Genomic DNA, 18,009 nt, shown 5'->3' on the forward strand with positions numbered 1-18,009 from the left:
CTGCCCACCAGCTCACACGCGCTGGCATGACCTGCGGGTGTGCACGGAATCACTCGTGTGTGTGTGTGTGTGTGTGTCTGTGTGTGTGTCTGTGTGTGTGTGTGTCTGTCTTGTGTGTGTGTGTGTGAGAGAGTGTGTGTGAGTGCTTGTGCGGAGCGGAGGGGAGGGGAGGGGAGCAGGGGAGGAGGGCGGAATGTGGGCGGGGCCAAGTTTAGAATTACAAGTGCTGGAGGAGTGGGAACCACACTTTAAATAGCCAGCACCTCCCTTTCCCCCTGGATAGCTCTTCTCCCCTCTGACAGGACCTCTGGTAGCAACTACACTAAGGTTGGTGCTATTTTCTTCTCTTTTTCTCCTGCTTCTGGGTCTCAGACTGTAGGTGGGTAGGATTCATGGGACCTACAATCAAAGGGTTTTTGGATCCTCTCCTAGAAAATATGACATTTATGTGTGATATGCAAAGACTATATGCTATTTTCTTGACTTTCTGAAACTTCAGTGGCTGCTGATTTAAGGGCCAATGTGATTTGCAGAAAGAGAACCCCAGATGGAGAGGAAAGACATTTGGGTTTACTTCTAAGAAAATCAAGGCTCTCTTTTCTGAGACAAGATTGAAAGTTGAAAGAACATAAAACTTTTGACAGAATTAAAAGAAAATAAAAATTTGAGTGCCTGTTATACTATGAAGTGCATATATATATATATATATATATATATATATATATATATATATATATCTCCTCATTTAATCTTCATGGCTAAGTGTACCCCGTCACCCTCGCTTTTACAGACGAACAAACTGAGGCTCAGAGTAATTAATTCACTTCCTTGAAGTCGTGTGGTCTCTGGTGCAGAGCTATGATTTGAAACCAGGCTTGTCCTTCAATTGCACGATGCTGCCTGTGAGGACGGGTACCCAGCGCGGCTAAGGGACCCAGGAGTCCCTAGGGGTCTGTTCTTCTAGGGTCTGGCGGGATGGAGAAGTGAGGGAGATGGTGCTTTATCATTGGAAGACATCCATCAGCCCCAGAACCTGCACAAGACATGAGGAGACCTTCTCAAAAGGACTGGGGAAGCTTCTGAGGGCCAGCTGCTTGGGTTTCTCCTTCTTAACCCACAGTCTTTGAAGCCTATTCATTTATCAAATATGCAATATGTTCCTGACCTCCCTCTGACTTTCTGGATCCCTCGGGGAAGCCCCGCTGGGAAGGCAGAGCCACAGGAGAATCTGTGGCCAGATGGGGCTCCTGCAAGAAAGTGGTGTTCACGCGACCTTTTCTTGGGGAGTAGAAAGAAGTGCGTGTACCCGCTTCTCCAGAGAGGGGGCCGCCGTATACAGTCGGGGATGCTTACACTAGACCCACCAGCCAGTGTGACTGAGGGAGGTAAGTGAACAAGCAAGGCAGCGTGGGCTCAGGTCCCGGCTGTGCCACACGGCTGCACCCGTGTCACCCAGCCTCTCTGAACTGCGGCTTCCTGCTTATAAAGCAGAGGGAATACTGCTCACATCTCAGAGCTGTGTGGATTGAACGAAATAACCGTATGTAAAGCACTTAGTCTACAGTAGTTGTTCACTGAACGTGGGCCACATCCAATCTCATCCTCAATCCCAGTATGAGTCTAGGAAAGGGCCAGGAAGGGTGTAGCACTACGGCTCTGTATTCATTTTATGTTGTCTTCTCTACTTAATAGAGTCGTGCACTGGCCACCACCAAAAAAGAAAAAGAGCCCAGAGTTTGGGACTTCCCTCGTGGTCCAGTGGTTAAGACTCTGTGCTCCCAGTCGGGGACGGGGGCACGGGTTCGATCCCTGGTCGTGGAACTGAGATCCCTCATGCCGTATGGTGTGGCCAAAAAAAAAAAAAAGAAGCCCGTAGTTCATCTCTGTCTTACGTTGCTCTCAGATGGCGATGGAGGGAAGGTCAGCTCATCTTACTCAGAGTGCTTGGTCCAGCTCAACCACTCTCACCCCCTTGCAGGGATCTAAAAACACTGGCATTTATTCTCCTATTACAAAATAAAACATGTTCTTCGATGAAAATGTAGAAAATATAGATAAGGAAAACATGCCTATAGCCCATCCACTGGTGGATATCCTAATCTTCGTGCATACGAATGCTTTATAAGGTATTTTCCCAGCATAATCATGTCATGTGTGCTATTTCGTAACTTTTCACTTCACACATTGTGACAACTTTTCATTTCACTACACTTTCTTCTGCAACACAATTTTTCATGACTATATAGTAGTCCATTGTACGTGCCATAATTTATTAACCTATTTACCATTTTTGAACATTTATATACTTTCCAATTTTTGGCTGTTATAGACAATGAACTTCCTCAGTGCTGAATCTTTACCAACCATCACAATTATTTCTTTAGGGTAAATTCCCAAAAGGGAAATTGGTGACTTTGAGGATACATTCAACTCCTATCCTTGTGCCTGTCCCAGTACATGGAATGGAGAAACTGAGGCACATGCTAATGCAGACGAAGCTGGTTGTAGGGTGGAAGGGGGAACTCCGACAACCTGGGGCACAGGAACACCCCATGTCCACAAGCCCCACCCAAGGAACCTTCTAGGGGAGCAGTGTCTGTGGCTCAGGGTCAGCACTTTCTTCCTGACACATGAAAGGAATATATACTCTCAGCAGCTCTTACCCAGCCTTTACCAGCAAGAGAGGCTAAGGAGGAGGTGGATCTGCAGACAGGAGCAGGATTCATCTCTTCCAGGGCTCTGTTCCCTCCGGAATTTCCTGGCGAAGGAAGGGGGCAGCTTTCCTTCCAGGCTTCCCAGCAGTAACGGAGCGCCCTGCTTGTCTTCCAGGTGGAATGGATAGCAGGGTCTCGAGCACAACCAGTAATGGAGAGACAAAACCAATGTGCCCAGGCATGGAAAAGGCGGAGGAGGCCGGCGCCCTGCAGCGGGGCCAGTGGAGCAACAAGATGGAGTTCGTGCTGTCCGTGGCCGGCGAGATCATCGGGCTGGGCAACGTCTGGAGGTTTCCCTACCTCTGCTACAAAAACGGGGGAGGTGAGACCCACTGCGTCACGCGCCCCCTCCCCCCAGGGCTGTCTCCATCTCATGCACTTACTGCCCTCTGGGGAGTCCCATGGACGCAGAGGATACTGGAGTTGGAAAGACCCTTAGAAGCTGCTCAGGGCACTGCAGGAGGGACACCTAGACAGAGGGGCGACTTCCTGGGGGGTCCCTATTGTGGCTTCAGAGAAACATGGGTATAGGCTGGGAACCAGACGGATGGGAGTTTGGATTCTGCCTCTGCTACTGACTCCCTGTAATCTCGGGCAAGCCTTACCTTGGGAGCTCAGGTAAAGGCTGTAAACGGAGATAGTTTTCCTGCCCTTCAAGGCTGTTGTAACGCCTAGAGGTCACGTGTGCAAAGGGCCTAATGAACGGTAACTGTGCCGAAGAGGATGTCGGCACCCAACTGTCCCATGAGGTCTCGAGACTCCGTAGCCATGGCTTCCTGTCCTCCCCCTGCTCTGTGACATGTGTCCCCCCATGTGTCACCTTTGATACCAGTGGCTCTTCCTTTAAGATTTTCCCACTGAAACGTGTGGGGAGGGGAGCATGAACTCTCCGTCCTGCCTCTTTCCTGCCTCTCATTCTCCTCCATCCCAGGCCCTGCAGCCACTCCGCTGCCCCTATTGCTGGTCACTTTCCCACCAGGGACTCTCCTTCAGGCACTCCTGGGCCTCTGGAGAGCCCCAGAGGGGTTTCCCAGGTGCTGAAGTGCGCTGGCCGAGCGGTGGGTTCGGAAGGTCCCCTCGTTGATGGGTACAGCTTAGCGGGGTTGGGCTCCCAGGGCTGGGAGGCTGCAGCCTGCGCTAGAGGAGGGGAAACGCCAAGGTGGGTCACGGGGACAGGCCGAGGGGGTGGGAGTTCTGTGGGCCACGAGGCCTGGCGGGAGCCCTGATGCCACACCTGCCCCTTTGTGGGGTGTAGGAGCCTCCGTGTGTGAGCCCAGTCTCAGTGGCTTTGGGGAGAGAACGCCCACGATGCAGGTTGGAAGCGGGAGCATGGGAAGGGGGCGAGCGCACAGGTGCTCTGAGCCCACAGTCTTACCCTCAGGATTGTGGCAACCGGGGATTGGCCCTGGGGTTGGAGGTTAACTTGTATTTTTCCAGAGGGGTGGGAATGGGCTGATGTGTTCCCTCTCCACAAGACTCTCTGGCCGGCAGCCTGAAGCCGCAGGACTTTGCTCGGCTGGCATTGCGAGGGAAGGAGGGAGGTCCCGACCCAGCCCTGGACCCTCCGCCGGCTTGTTCAGACATTTAGGCCTGAGGGTGGAGGGATGGGGCTTGTCCAGGGAGGAGGAGGAGTCTGGGGGCTAAGCCAAGCCTCGGGGCTCTGTGTCTGGAACCCGGTGACCAGCTTAGCTCCTCACGTGGCAGGAAGATCAGGAGGTGAGCCGCTTTCCCCAAGCCTCTCTGGAATTGGGTGAGGTTGGCTGGGGAATTAGCAGGAGTGGCACGAAGAGGTGGCAGAGGGGTCCCAGGCCTGGTGCCAACCACTGTGCCGAGGAGGGGAAGGAGCGGGGAGCAGGGCCTGGGCAGGGCATACGGGGTCATCCTGTCGAGGGGAGGCCTACGTCTGAGCTCCGCCTCGGGGCTCTGTGTAGGTTTGTGCGGCCCGGGGAGGTGTGGCCGTGTCTCGGGGGAAAGGCAGGCCGGGAGCAAGAGTGTCCACGGCCCCTGGTGCCTCACGTGGGTGCTTGGGGGGGAGCAGAGGCAGGAGGGTGGCCACCTCGTGCCCGGGAAGAGCCTGCCCTCCAGCACGCCGGTCCCCACGAGCCGTTTCGGGGCTTATGGAACGGTCCGCGGAATCCTTAGGCCACCACCCCGGTCTCTTCCCCGATAGGGCACAAGGCCTCAGGCTTCCTCTTCTCTTTCCCTGATGGACAACAGCAGCTGGAGGAAGTGCTCGGAGGGGCTCTGGGGCTGAGGCCGATGCCCGGGTTTGCTCTGAAGGGCATGAGTCACCCAGGGCCACCGGGTGGACACGCGGGAGGCGCCCCTGCCAGCGTGAAGGGGACAAACCCGGGACCCATGTGGCCTGTAGAGGGACCCAGACAGGCCTGCTTTTCCGGGTTTTGGTGTTCCCAGAGGCTCAACCTTTCTGTCCCCTTTACCCCCTTGTCCCCGCCCCAGAGCACGGGTCCCACCCTTCATCTCGTCACCTCCTCATCTCTTTGTCAAGAGGGAGCGGAGGCCTCCTTATGACAGGACCCTTCGCTGCCGACACGGGGAAGGGGGATGGGGAGGACGGAGACCGTCTAGGTTGGTTTGACCCCATCCTCCTGCTTTAGTGATTTTATTTAAACCCGTGGTTCTCAGATTGGGGCTGGGACTCCTGGGGGTGAGAGGGAAGTTCTGAACAGGTTCTGCAGGAGGATGCTGGGGTCACGGGGTGAACCACGCGGGGTCGCGTGTGTTATCAGCCTGCTTTTTCTGGGCCCTTTCTTGAACTTCATAGCTGTAAATGGCCACTTTTGTGCTTGGCTGGGGGGGATAAACTTGGGACTTTATTATCATTAATGTTTGTTTGGTGGGGAAGTCTGGGAGGAAAACGTCCCGAAAGCGTAATTTCAGTTCCAAACTAAAAATATAAGTGATATCTTCTTCGGTTCCTTCCAGCTTTAACGTTTGGTAGATCCTAATAGAAGTGAGTCCCAGAGCAGGGAAAGGGCTGAGGCAAGCATATGATAGAGGAGCAGGGAAACGGTGAAACACTGTAGTTGAAAACCAGAGATGCTGAGAAAGTGGTACCAAGAAGCCTGTCTAAAATCAGCATCCATCAGGAGACGGGTGCAGGGGGTGCCTGCCTCAGCCACCTCCTAGGTAAGCGCCCTCCCTGCCGTCCAGACCTTGTGGCCATTCCACCCCAGCACCTGCCCGCCCCCCTCCCCATGGCTTTCTACAGTCAGGCCAACCAAACCCGGACTGTGTCACCCAACGACAGCGACTTACTGTGGACCCACCACCTGCCAGGAATTAGTCTGAGTTGTTGTGATCATCTATAAACAGAACAGACCCCTTCCCTGTCCTTGTGGGGCTTACATTCTGGCTGGGGAGAGACAGACAATAAACAATAAACACAGTAAACAAGAAAATTACATAGCATGTCAGAAGTCCCCAAGTGCTACAGGAGCGGGGCTGGGGGCGACCACACCGAGAACATTAGAGTGAAGTCTTGCCAGGGAGTGAGAGCCGGCCACGTGGATGTTAGGGGGAAAGTGCTCCAGGCAGAGGAAACAGGTTTTAATGGCCCTAAAGCAGGAGGTTGGCTGGCGTGTTTGGGGAGCCGCAGGAGGGGAATCACTTTGGGGGAGCAGGTCACCCAGGGCTTGTCAGCCACTGTGAGACTCTGGCTTTCCCTCCAGTGATGGGGAGTCGGAGCAGGGGTTTGAGCAGAGGGGCCGATCTTATACTTGCACGTAGTCTGTCTGGCTGCTGTGTTGAGAACTGATTGCAGGGGACGAAGGGCGGAAGCAGACTGGTTACGAGGCTAAGAATCTTGGAGTCTCCTTGATGTCCTTCTTTCTCACATAACTGTTGGCTCTACCCAAATACCCAGGTCCTGGCTGCTTCAGAACCTGGGGCTTCAGCCAGAAGCTCTCCAGCTCCCTGGACCCCGGCTACCGGCAAACTGAGTTCCCCAACACCCAGGCTGCCTGGGGCTGGAGACCCGTGTGAGGCTCCAGCAGAATGTACCACAGCTGGACCTCTCAAAGCGGGGATCTTAGAGGGAAGGGCCATAGCCAAGAAAAGCCCACCTCTGGATGTCAGGGAGAGAGAGCATGGGGACGCCAATGTCAAGGGCATTAGATGGCCCCCGTTTGCCTTGAGGATGTCCATAGATATACTAAAGAACGAAGAGAAGCAAGGAGCGTTTTTCTTCATGTAAGAGTCACCGTTGTTTTATGAGTACGTGACAGTTGGTCACCACTTTCAGTTAATGAAGCAATGCCAAGTACTGGTCCAGTAGTGTTGGTTACAGCATGTAATATTCATGCATGTTCACTGCTGTGTTGCTCATGTGGCATATCGTCAGTTTGTCTTAAAAAAATGTCACCTGGAGCATTACAGGTGACGCCACAGAATGTGTTCCCATTGAGAAGGGTGTCCAGCAGAATGATTCCTTTCCAGGATGGGCATGTGGTCTCTCCCATCCCATGGGGAAAAATGCCAGGACATTTTAGAATTTGGGCAAGGAGACTGAACGGGGGGTTTGGGGGAGCAGATAACTGTGGCTCCATCCTCCGTCTCCAGGACTGGCTCCATCTTTGAGGGGTGGTGACTGGGGCTTGGGTGGGGAAAGAGGCGGTGCCCCAGGACTCCCTGGTGGGCACCTGGGTCCCTCCTGGGCTCTGTCTCTTCCCTAACTCCCTCCCCGGTTTGGGGCCAGTGACTCAGCCTGGCGGGTGTGGACCTTGTCCCCTCTGGCCAGCTGCCCAGGCGCTCAAGGAGGCAGAGGGGGAGGGGCGCAGACTGACCGCCGGACCCAGTGCGGTGAAACATTGGCTCGGTTCACTAGGGAAGAGCTGGTGGCACAAAGATGGGGAGGAGGGGCTTGAGCCAGGTTGAAAACTCTCCCCCCTGCCCCCCCCCCCCCCAGTCTTCTCTCTCTCTCTCTCTCTCTCTGCGATGTTTCCAACTCCCAGCAGGACTGTTCATATCAGCCACTGGGTTCTCTCTTCCCTAATTTCCCCCTCCTGCCCAACAAGCCTTGGACTGATTTATCTACTCATGTGCCTGAATTGTTTGCGATCTTTCTTTGCCCTTGTGGTCGCCAAGCGTTTCCTTCAGCGCCTGAATTACGGATGCGTGGGCTACAAGCCAGAGGCAAAGAGCTGGAGGAGCCTGTTCCCCACTAGCTTTTGTTTTAGCAATTTTATGACCGCGTAATCGGCTTACAACAACTCGCACACATTTGAAGTGTGCAGTTTGATGAGTTTCGACATAGGTACACACCCTCGAAACCATCACCACTATCAAGATAATAAATGTATCCATCACTCCCCCAAATTTCCTCCTGCCCTTTCTCCCACCCCTGACCTCTGCTACCCCATCCCAATGCAACCAAAAACCTGTTTTGTTTTTTAAAAATATAACTATTTTCCAGCTTTATTGATATATTATGGACAGTAAATTTAAGGTGTAGAACATGATGATTTAATACATGTATATATTGCAAAATGATTACCACAATAAGGTTAGTTAACACCTTCATTCCTTCATATAATTACCTTTTTTTTTTTTTTTGGTGGTGGTAACACTGAAGATCTACTCTCTTAAGGACTTTCAACTATATAAGACAGTATAGTTCACTGTAGCCACCAAGCTGTATGTTACATCCCCAGAAATTGTTTATCTTATAACGAAGTTTGTACCCTTTGACCAACATCTCCGCATTTCTCACACCCCCAGCCTCTGGTAACCACCATTCTACTCTCTGTCTCTATGAATTCCACACGTAAGAGAAGACATGCAGTATGTACTTTCTCTGTCTGACTTATTTCACTTAGCATGATACCCTCGAGGTCCATCCATGTGGTTGCAAAACGCAGAATTTCCTTTTTTTATGGCTGGATAATATTCCATTGCACATGTAGCATTTTCTTTATCCATGCATCTGTTGAGGGACACTTAGGTCGTTTCCAGGCCTACTTTTCCAGGTTGTTTCCAAACTATACAGTAGTTTGCATTTCTTATAATTTTCTATAAATGGAATCAGGCAGTATATACTTTACTTGGCTTCTTTCACTCAGCATAATTACTTTGAGATTCACCCATCCTTTTCATGTCTCAGTAGTTCCTTCCTTGTTATTGCTGGGTAGTATTCCATTATATGGATATACTACAATTTATCTCTTCTCCTGTTGATGGACATTTGGGTTGTTTCCAGGTTTTAGCTATTACAGATGAAACTGCTAAGAACTTTTGTGTACAAATCTTTGTATAAACATATGCTTTCACCTCCTTTGAGTGAACACTTAAGTGTGGAATGGCGGGATTATATGATAGGTGCACTTTTAACTTTTTAAGAAACTGCGAAACACTTTTCTAACATGGTTGTACCGTTTTTACATTCCTGCCAGCAGCGTATCCGAGTGCCAGCTTTTCCACAACTTTACCAATACTTGGTCTGTCTTTTTAATTTTAACTTTTCTAATTGGTGTGCAACATTACCTCATTGTCACTTAAATTTATATTGACTAATGATGTTGAACATCTCTTCATGTGCTTATTTGCAGCCCACATATCTTTTTTGGTGAAAACCTGTTCAAATCTTCTGACCATTAAAAAAAAATAGGTCGTTTGTTTTCTTACTATTGAATTTTGAGACTTCTTTAGATATTCTGGATACAAGTCCTTTATCAGATATGCATTTTGCAATTTTTTTTCTCATTCTGTCTTATATTTTTCCTTTGCTTAACAATGTCTTTGGAAGAGCAGAAGTTTCAAATTCTGATGAAGTGCAGTTTATGAATTTATTCTTTTATGACTCATGTTTTTGATGTCACATGAAAGAAATCTTTGCTTAACCCAAAGTCTCATATATTTTCTTCTAGAAGTTTTATAGTTTTAGGTTTTACATTTAGGCCTACGATCCATTTTGGGTTAATTTTTGTATAAAATGAAGGTATGGATTGAAATTCATTTTTTGTGTGTATGTATATCTACTTGTTCTAGCATCATTTATTAAAAAGACTATCCTTTCTCCAATGAATTGCCTTTACACCTTTGTCAAAAATCAGTTGTCCAAATGTGCATGGCCCTGTTGCTGGACTCTATTCTGTTCTGTCGATCTATTTGTTTATTTTGACACCAAAACCACACTGTTTTAATTACTGTATCTTTATAATAATATGAAAATAAGGTAGAAGTAAGCCTAAAACTTAGTTCTTCTTTTTCAAAGTTGTTTGGCTATTTTAGGTTCTTTGCATTTTCATGCGAACTTTAGAATCTGTTTGTCAGTTTCTACAAAAAAGTCTGCTGGGATTTTGATTGGGATTACAGTGAATCTATTGATTAATTTGGGAAGAACTGACATCTTAATAATATTGAGTCTTCTGACCCATGAACATGGTATGCCTCACCATTTATTTAGGTCTTCTTTAATTCCTCTCAGCAATGTTTTGCAGTTATGAGTGTACACATCTTTTACATCTTTTGTCAAATTTATTCCTAAATAGTTCATCTCTTTGATGCTGTTATAATGGTATTATTTGTTAAATTGTAATTTATAATTGCTTGCTGCTAGTAGAAGAAATGCAATTGATTTTTTATGCTGATCTTATATCTTGTAACCTCACTAAACTAACTTATTTATTCTAGCAGCTCTTTGGTACATTCCAAAGGATTTTCTTTCTTTTCTTTTAAAATACACTTTATTGAGGTATGACTAATGTACAAAAAGCTGTACACATTTAATGTATACAACTTGATAAGTTTGGAGGTAAACATACACTTGTGAAACCATCACCACAATCAATGTCATAAACATATCCGTCACGTCCAAAAGTTTCCTTCTGTCCTCTTTTTTTCCATTTTAATTTTTTTGTGTGATAAGAACACAATATAAGATTTACCTTCTTAGCACAATTTTAAGAAAACAATTCAATATTGTTCACTATGGGCACTATGGTAACAGTGGATCTCTAGGATTCATTCATTTTGCAAAACTGAAACTTTATACCCTTTGACCAACATCACCCTGTTTCCCCCTTCCTCAGACCCTGGTAATCACCATTCTACTTTCTGATTCTATGAGTTTGACTATTTTAAATTCCAACGGATTTTCTACATAGTCGATCATGTCATTTGCAAGTAAAGCAGTTTTATTTCTTCTTTTCTAATCTGAATAACTTTTAATTCCTTTTATTGCCTTCTTGACTTGACTAGAATCAATATTGATGGAACCAATGTTGAAAAGAAGTGGTAAGAAATAATAAGACTGGACACCCTTGTCTTGCTCTCGATCTTAGGGGTTAAGCAGTCTTTCACCATTAAGTATGATGTTATCTGTAGGTGTTTTGTAGATGCCCTTTATTCCCTTCTATTCATCATTTGCTGAGAGTTGTTTTTCTTTTTAATCAGAAATGGCTGTTAGATTTGGTCAAATACTTTTCTGCATTTATTGAAATGATTATATGGTTTTTCTTTTTAAATTTATTAATATGATACACTGATTTTTTTTTGAATGTTAAAACAACTTTGTATTCCAGGGTTAAACTCCACTATGTATTACTTTTTAATATATTGTTGGATATGTATTGTTGGATATCTAAAATTTTGTTTAGAATTTTGCATCTATGTTCATGAAAGTTTGATCTATAGTTTTCTTTTCTTGTCTTTATCTACTTTTGTTATCAGAATAATGCTAGCTTCATAGAATGAGTTGGAAAGAATTGCTTCTAAATTTTCTGCAAGAGTTTGTATAGAATTGGTGTCATTTCTTCTTTAAGTCTTTGGAATGTTCCCAGCCCTGCTTGAGCACCATCAGGCTCTATCTTCTTGAGGGATTCTTTCCTCTCCTTGGGTAGTGTCCTCACACGCATGTGCTGACCAGCACTCAAGCTCGTAGGGGACCCTCTGCAGACACTTGGGTCTCTCTGTGCACGTCTCTCCCCCTGGGACTCTATCCTGTGAACTCCCCTGCCCAGTTGCCAGCAGATAAAGGTCTATGGTGGAGCAAATGCCAGCATTTCTGGCATCAGTAGACTTGTCTCAGGCAAGGACTGTGAAAACAGAAGCAGAAAGGATTACTAAGGGAAATCTGATTTCAGTCTGCTAAAAGCCCCTCTCTAACACTGAGAGCAATCATTTCCTTGACAAAAATGATAGACTGTGGGCTGTGGGAATGCTCCTGGATATCTGTGATTCAATGAGCTTCTTCTATGGCCCCAAGCTATGTGTTATTTAGGCAGCAACTGAAGTTGATGGGGAGCAAACCTTGGAAGGTATAGATGGAAACTTCAGAGTGAAGAAAGTGACTGGCTAGGTCCTAAGTAACTTGGTGACATTTGACCTCTGCCGTGGTTCCAGACATCTAGACAGATGTCCCCGCCATTCTGCACGGTCCCCATCCCCGGGATTCTGACTGGAAGCGTGGGGTGGTAATGGGCGGAGATGACCGTGGACCACGAGGAGGCTAGTGCCACGTAACGGACAGCCTGTTTCCCACCTGCAGGTGCCTTTTTCATCCCCTACCTCATCTTCCTCTTTACCTGTGGCATTCCTGTCTTTCTCCTGGAGACAGCACTGGGCCAGTACACCAGCCAGGGGGGCATCACAGCCTGGAGGAAGATCTGCCCCATCTTTGAGGGTGAGTAGCTCTGTGCTGGACTCCAGAGTCTCTGCACTAGTGGTTATAAACTTTGTTTGGAATAACTGCGTGGTTTATCAACAGTGCTGATGCAGATAAGACTCTGTGTCTTTATGTCAAAGCTTCCACCGTGGGCCCCAGACTGAATTACTGCCAGGGAATTCACTAAAAAGAGAATTTTAATGAGAAAAAAATTTCATTAATAATTCTACCATCTTTGGAATTCTCGGTCCACTGGTTAGGACTCTGTGCTTTCGCTTGCCAGGGGCCCAGGTTCAATCCCTCGTCAAGGAACTAAGATCCCACAAGCTGCGTGGCATGGCCAAATAAATAAATAAATAGATAAAATTTTTACATAGCGCAGGGAGATCAGCTCGGTGCTTTGTGACCACCTAGAGAGGTGGGATAGGGAGGGTGGGAGGGAGACGCAAGAGGGAGGAGATATGGGGATATATGTACATGTATAGCTGATTCAATTTGTTATCTAGCAGAAACTAACATACCATTGTAAAGCAATTATACTCCAATAAAGATGTTAAAAATTTTTTTTTAATTCTACCATCTTGACACAATAGCTATTTAAAACTTAGGATGTTTTATTTCAATATTTCTCTCTCTATAGGATTTTCTTTAAGATTCCGTTTTGAAACAATTATATGTTCACAGAAAGTTGCAAAAGTAGCCCAGAGAGGTCACGTGTACATTTCACCCAGTGACATTTTCATTTTCCTCAATGGTAAAAATCTTATATAGAACAATATCAAAACCTGGAAATGGACATTGGTACAATCCGCAGACCTAATTCAGATTTCACCAGTTTCCATGCACTTGCTTGTGTGTGTGTGTGTGTGTATAATTCTGTGTAATTCTATCACTTGTGTTGATTCGTGCAAACACCACCACTGTTCCATGACCACAGAGATCTCCATCCTGTTGCCCCTTCATAGTCACACTTACCCTTCCCCTCCCCATCCCTAACCTCTGACAGCCACTAACTTGTTCTCTATGTCTGTAATTTTGTCATTTGGGGAATGTTATATAAATGGAATCATACAGTATGTGACCTTTTGAGACTGGCTTTTTCACTCAGCATGATGCCCTTGAGATGCACCCAGATTGCTCTTGTATCAATAGTTCATTCCTTTTTATTACTGAGCAGTATTCCATGGTGTGGATGGATGTCCTATGGTTTATTTAACCATTCACCCACTGAAGAACATTTGGGTTGTTTCCAGTTTGGAGAGATTTACTTCATTATTTCTTTCTCTATATATAAAGTTTACATATCTATTAATATGAAATATACACAGTTTCTGTTTCTGTCGTTTTTGTGGGTTTTTTGGCCACGCCGTGTGGCAAGTGGGATCTTAGTTCCTCGACCAGGGATTGAACCCTCCCCAGCACTGGGAGTGCAGAGTCTTAATCACTGGACAGCCAGGGAAGTCCCTCTGTTTTTTTGTTAGTGTTATTTTCCATTTTTTACACAACAATCATGTGATTGCATAAACTTCCATCAAAGGGATATATCATAATTTACTTAACAATTCTCTGTTCTGGGCTTTTTGCTTATTTTCAATCACTGATAAACTGATATTCTGCTATCATGTATCTTTGTAGAGGTAGCCTTTACCCCCCTTTTTTGGAGTTATTTCTTTGGGATAAATTCCCAGGATTAGGATCACTGGATCAAATGGACAACCAAGTTGATGTCTCTTGACCTGGCTTATTAAGTTGTTCTATGGAAGTGTTATGCTGACGTACACATCACCGGACTTGAGTAAGCGTCTTTCCTCTGTATCTTTAACAGCTCTGAGTTATATCCCTGGTTCCCAAACTTGTCTGCACACTGGAATCACCCCAGGACCTTCCAAACATCCTGAGGCCTGTACCCCACCCCCAGAGATTGTTATTAAATTGGTCTGGGGTCTGGTCTGGGCTTTGGAATTTTTAAAATATTCCCAGGTAATTCTACTACTATGTGGACAAGTTTGGAAATCACTGAGTTATATCATTTGTAAACATGTTCACTAGTGTTGCAGATGCAGAATGGAGCTCATCTTTTTTCATTTTGCACACCTACGATTATGAGGGAGGGTGGGTGTGTTCTGAGGATGTTCATTCACTGTGTGCATGTGCTCCTCTGTGGACTGACTCTTCCTGCTTTTAACGCACGTTTTTTTTTAGTTTTATTTTTTGGCTGCGTTGGGTCTCCGTTGCTGCGTGTGGGCTTTCTCTAGTTGCGGCGAGCGGGGGCTACCCTTTGTTGCGATGCACGGGCTTCTCATTGTGGTGGTTTCTCTTGTTGCGGAGCACGGGCTCTAGGTGCGTGGGCTTCAGTAGTTGTGGTTCGCGGGCTCAGTCGTCGTTCGCAGGCTCTAGAGCGCAGGCTCAGTAGTTGTGGCTCGCGGGCCCTAGAGTGCAGGCTCAGTAGTTGTGGTGCACAGGCTTAGTTGCTCCGCAGCATGTGGGATCTTCCTGGACCAGGGCTCCAACCCGTGTCCCCTGCGTTGGCAGGCAGATTCTTAACCACTGCGCCACCAGGGAAGTCCCTTAACGCGTGTTTTTACATTTCAGAAATATATCAGACGAATTCCAGGGAACATGAGCTATTGGAATCTCGGAGTTAGCCTTATACATTTGTAAGATAGCTTAGGATCAGTGAGCTTGCAGCATACAGACGAGAGTGCCCAGGCAGCAGGAGACGGGAGGAAGCCCGGCCTGGCCTGGGAGGGCTGCACGACGGGAGGGGGCGGCGAGCCAGGAGCCCAGACCCCACACCCCGTGTCTCAGGACACTCCCAGGGGGGCACAGACCCTCTCCTGAGCAGGGGTGGGCGGAGCCAGAAACCTGCCCAGTGTCCCCAGCCCTGTCTGCCTCCGCCCAGGTATCGGCTATGCTTCCCAGACCATTGTCATCCTCCTCAACATCTACTACATCATCGTCCTGGCCTGGGCCCTCTTCTACCTCTTCAGCAGCTTCACCACCGACCTGCCCTGGGGGAGCTGCCGCCACGACTGGAACACAGGTGAGGTCACCTCCACCTGCTCTGCTGCGGTGACCAGGAGAGGGATTGTCCCCATATCCTGGTCCCCAGGCCCCATCCTTCCCTTGGGACATGCTAGAAATCTGCCAAGGAGGTCACGGAGTTCTTATGTCAAAGATAAGAGCGAGAGTCCACCAGCATCACAGGAAAAATATCACAGACTTTTTCAAAAAAATTCATGTGTTCAATCAATGTATTATGAAGATAGAACTGACTTCTTTTTGTGCAGTTTAGCCCTTTATGGATTTTGATTTGAAACATGGTTAGTTTGATATATGTATATATTGTTTTCTCATTTATTTGTTCTTCATGTCTTCTTTCTGATACTATTTTAGGTCTTTCCAATTCCCAAGTCATCTGGATTTAACCAGGGATAAGCTGTTTTGTATGGCATCAATGTAATTTACCATAGCAATTAATTTTCTCCCATGATTTTCTTTTAAGACAAGAGCCTCTATGGCAATAGAACCACTAAGTCTAATGAATTGAAAGTAAATGTTAAATTAAAAATAAAAATTAAAAATCTCTAGGGTAGTGCTGTCCAAAAGGACTATCTGCAGTGATGAAATGTCCTCTGTACTCTCTGATACGGTAGCCACTGGATACATGTGGCTATCGAGTACTTGAAACATGGCTAGTGCATGTGAGGACCTGAATTTTAAAGTTTTTATTTAGTTTAAATTAATTTAATGTAAATAGCCACACGTGGCTGGTCACTGCCCTACTGGACCGCGCAGGGGGACACTGTCCTGCTCCCAATGTCCAAACACCTCTCATGCCTATGAGTGAGGCCCTACCTGTGCCATGATGAACTTTTTCTTGTTCAGATAAGGTACTCAGTTCTGAGCTAGAGTGTGAATCTTTTACTCACTTGCCAGGGAAGTGGTTTTGCATGTTTATCCTGGTGTTCAAGGCCCCCCCGCCCTCATATTTTATGCTGTCTCTCCAGGCTTTCATTCCCTTGTCACCACTTTGTCCCACTGCTTGTCAAGTGAAAAGTCAAATCTTGGAGGTACCGCCCCTGACACCCCAAGATCTGCTAGGTTCTTCTCAAGTGTGTCTGCTAGTGCCTACCCTGGCCCCGGCCCTTGACTGTGGCACTCACCCCGCTTTTCCTCTGTTTGTTGCAAGATCTTGAGGGCAAGAATGGTGTCTTCATCTTTTCACCTTTTGCACTTAGCATCATGAGCTCTCAAAAAATATTCATGGAATGAATCAAGTTTTTAAAATCTGTTTTATTCTAATATTTTCTTTATTATGTGTTTTTTCTTCCTTCCCCCTTCTTTCCTTCCTCCCTTCCTTCCTTCTTCCCTCCCTCCCTCCCTCCCTTCTCTCTCTCTCTTTCTTTCTTCTCTGTGCACTAAAATCCGCCCTAACAACCAGCTTCTCAGATGGGGATTTTATCCAGGTCTCAGTGCAGTTCCTCTTGTAGAAAGTTTCTGCCTTTCTGGTGCCCAGGGGCTTGGCCTCAGGCCATCATCAGGCCTGTGTGCTTCTGGTTGACTTGGCAGGGGGAGCACCTCTGAGGCAAATTCAATACCCAGGGCTTTGGCTCCATGACATTTTGGGCATTTCTCCTGGTGAGTCTGGAGTCCTCGGAGCCTAGCGTCTTGAGTAGTACAGGACATCCCATCCTGTCTGGAAGAAACAGCCCTTTTGGGTGTGCTGAGGCTTCAAGGAAAGTGACTTGGTTTGGAGGAGAGAGGGCTCCGCTAATACCCCGTGGTTCAGCAGATGTGTGTGGAGCCCCGGCTCTACCCCAGGCTCTGTTCCAAGTACCGGGGACATGCGAGGTGCAGAAACAGAGCTCCTACCCTTGTGGCTTTCATTCTAGCGGCAGAAGACAGACCAGAAACAAAATCAGTGCATCCCATGTGTCATGCTAGAGGCACTGATGTGCAGAAAACTAAACGGGGAGGAGAGACTGGGAATCTTAGGGGTGGGGTGTAATTTTAAATAGGGTCCTCGGGGAAGGCATCTCTAAGAAGGTGACGCTGGGTCATGCTCTGAAAGAGGAGGGCGTGTGGAGGCAGACACTAGGTAGGAGAAGCACCAGTACAGAAGTGGGGTGGCATCCGGGAGGCGGCAGGGCAGGTGTGGCTGGAGCAGGTGGGCGGGGGGCGGGGCAGTAGGAGAAGGGTGGACGGAATGGGGCCTTGGAGGCGATGATGGGGTTTGGGCTTCTTTCTCTGAGTGTGATGGGAAACCCTGTGGAGGTTTCTGAACTGGGACATGACATAGAGTCATGACATGACTGAAGTTTGAGCAAAGCCGCTCTGGCTGCTCTCTGGAGATTTGACTCTGGAGGCAAGAGCAGAAACTGGGCCCATCAGGGAGCCGGGAGCCGTGGTGACCTGCACCAGACTGGTGGTCATACCTGTAACGGGAAGGGTCAGATCCCAGATTTTCTGAAGGTGGAACATACACAATTTGCTGAGCTGGATCCCAGCCTTCACTCCATCACAGACAAGCGATGACGGGCCATTTCTAAGAAGATTAGCTTTCTCGTGTGTACAGTGGGGAAAACGCTCTCTGTCTTTATTGATATTTCCCAGGATTATTGTCCTAATAAAACGTAAAGAAGAGTGTGAATACTCTTTGTGAAAAGTCCA

General features: G+C 47.3%; 1 protein-coding gene across 3 annotated transcripts in view; it reads left to right on the forward strand.

The window, feature by feature from the left end:
- Nucleotides 1-258: 258 nt before the first annotated feature.
- Nucleotides 259-18,009, forward strand: part of SLC6A13 (solute carrier family 6 member 13) — a 32,386-nt gene continuing 14,635 nt past the window's right edge. For 2 of the 3 annotated variants that reach the window (XM_059935088.1, XM_059935089.1), the window contains exons 1-4: nucleotides 259-327; nucleotides 2,830-3,036; nucleotides 12,220-12,354; nucleotides 15,239-15,379. In XM_059935088.1, the coding sequence (XP_059791071.1) occupies nucleotides 2,835-3,036; nucleotides 12,220-12,354; nucleotides 15,239-15,379 (478 nt within the window). In that variant the 5' untranslated portion in view covers nucleotides 259-327; nucleotides 2,830-2,834. Of the gene's footprint in view, nucleotides 328-2,829; nucleotides 3,037-12,219; nucleotides 12,355-15,238; nucleotides 15,380-18,009 lie in introns of those variants that run through there. The other variant, XM_059935090.1, reaches the window with a different exon arrangement.

This window comes from Balaenoptera ricei, chromosome 10 (genome assembly GCF_028023285.1).
Source record: "Balaenoptera ricei isolate mBalRic1 chromosome 10, mBalRic1.hap2, whole genome shotgun sequence".
Classification (NCBI taxonomy): Eukaryota; Metazoa; Chordata; class Mammalia; order Artiodactyla; family Balaenopteridae; genus Balaenoptera; species Balaenoptera ricei.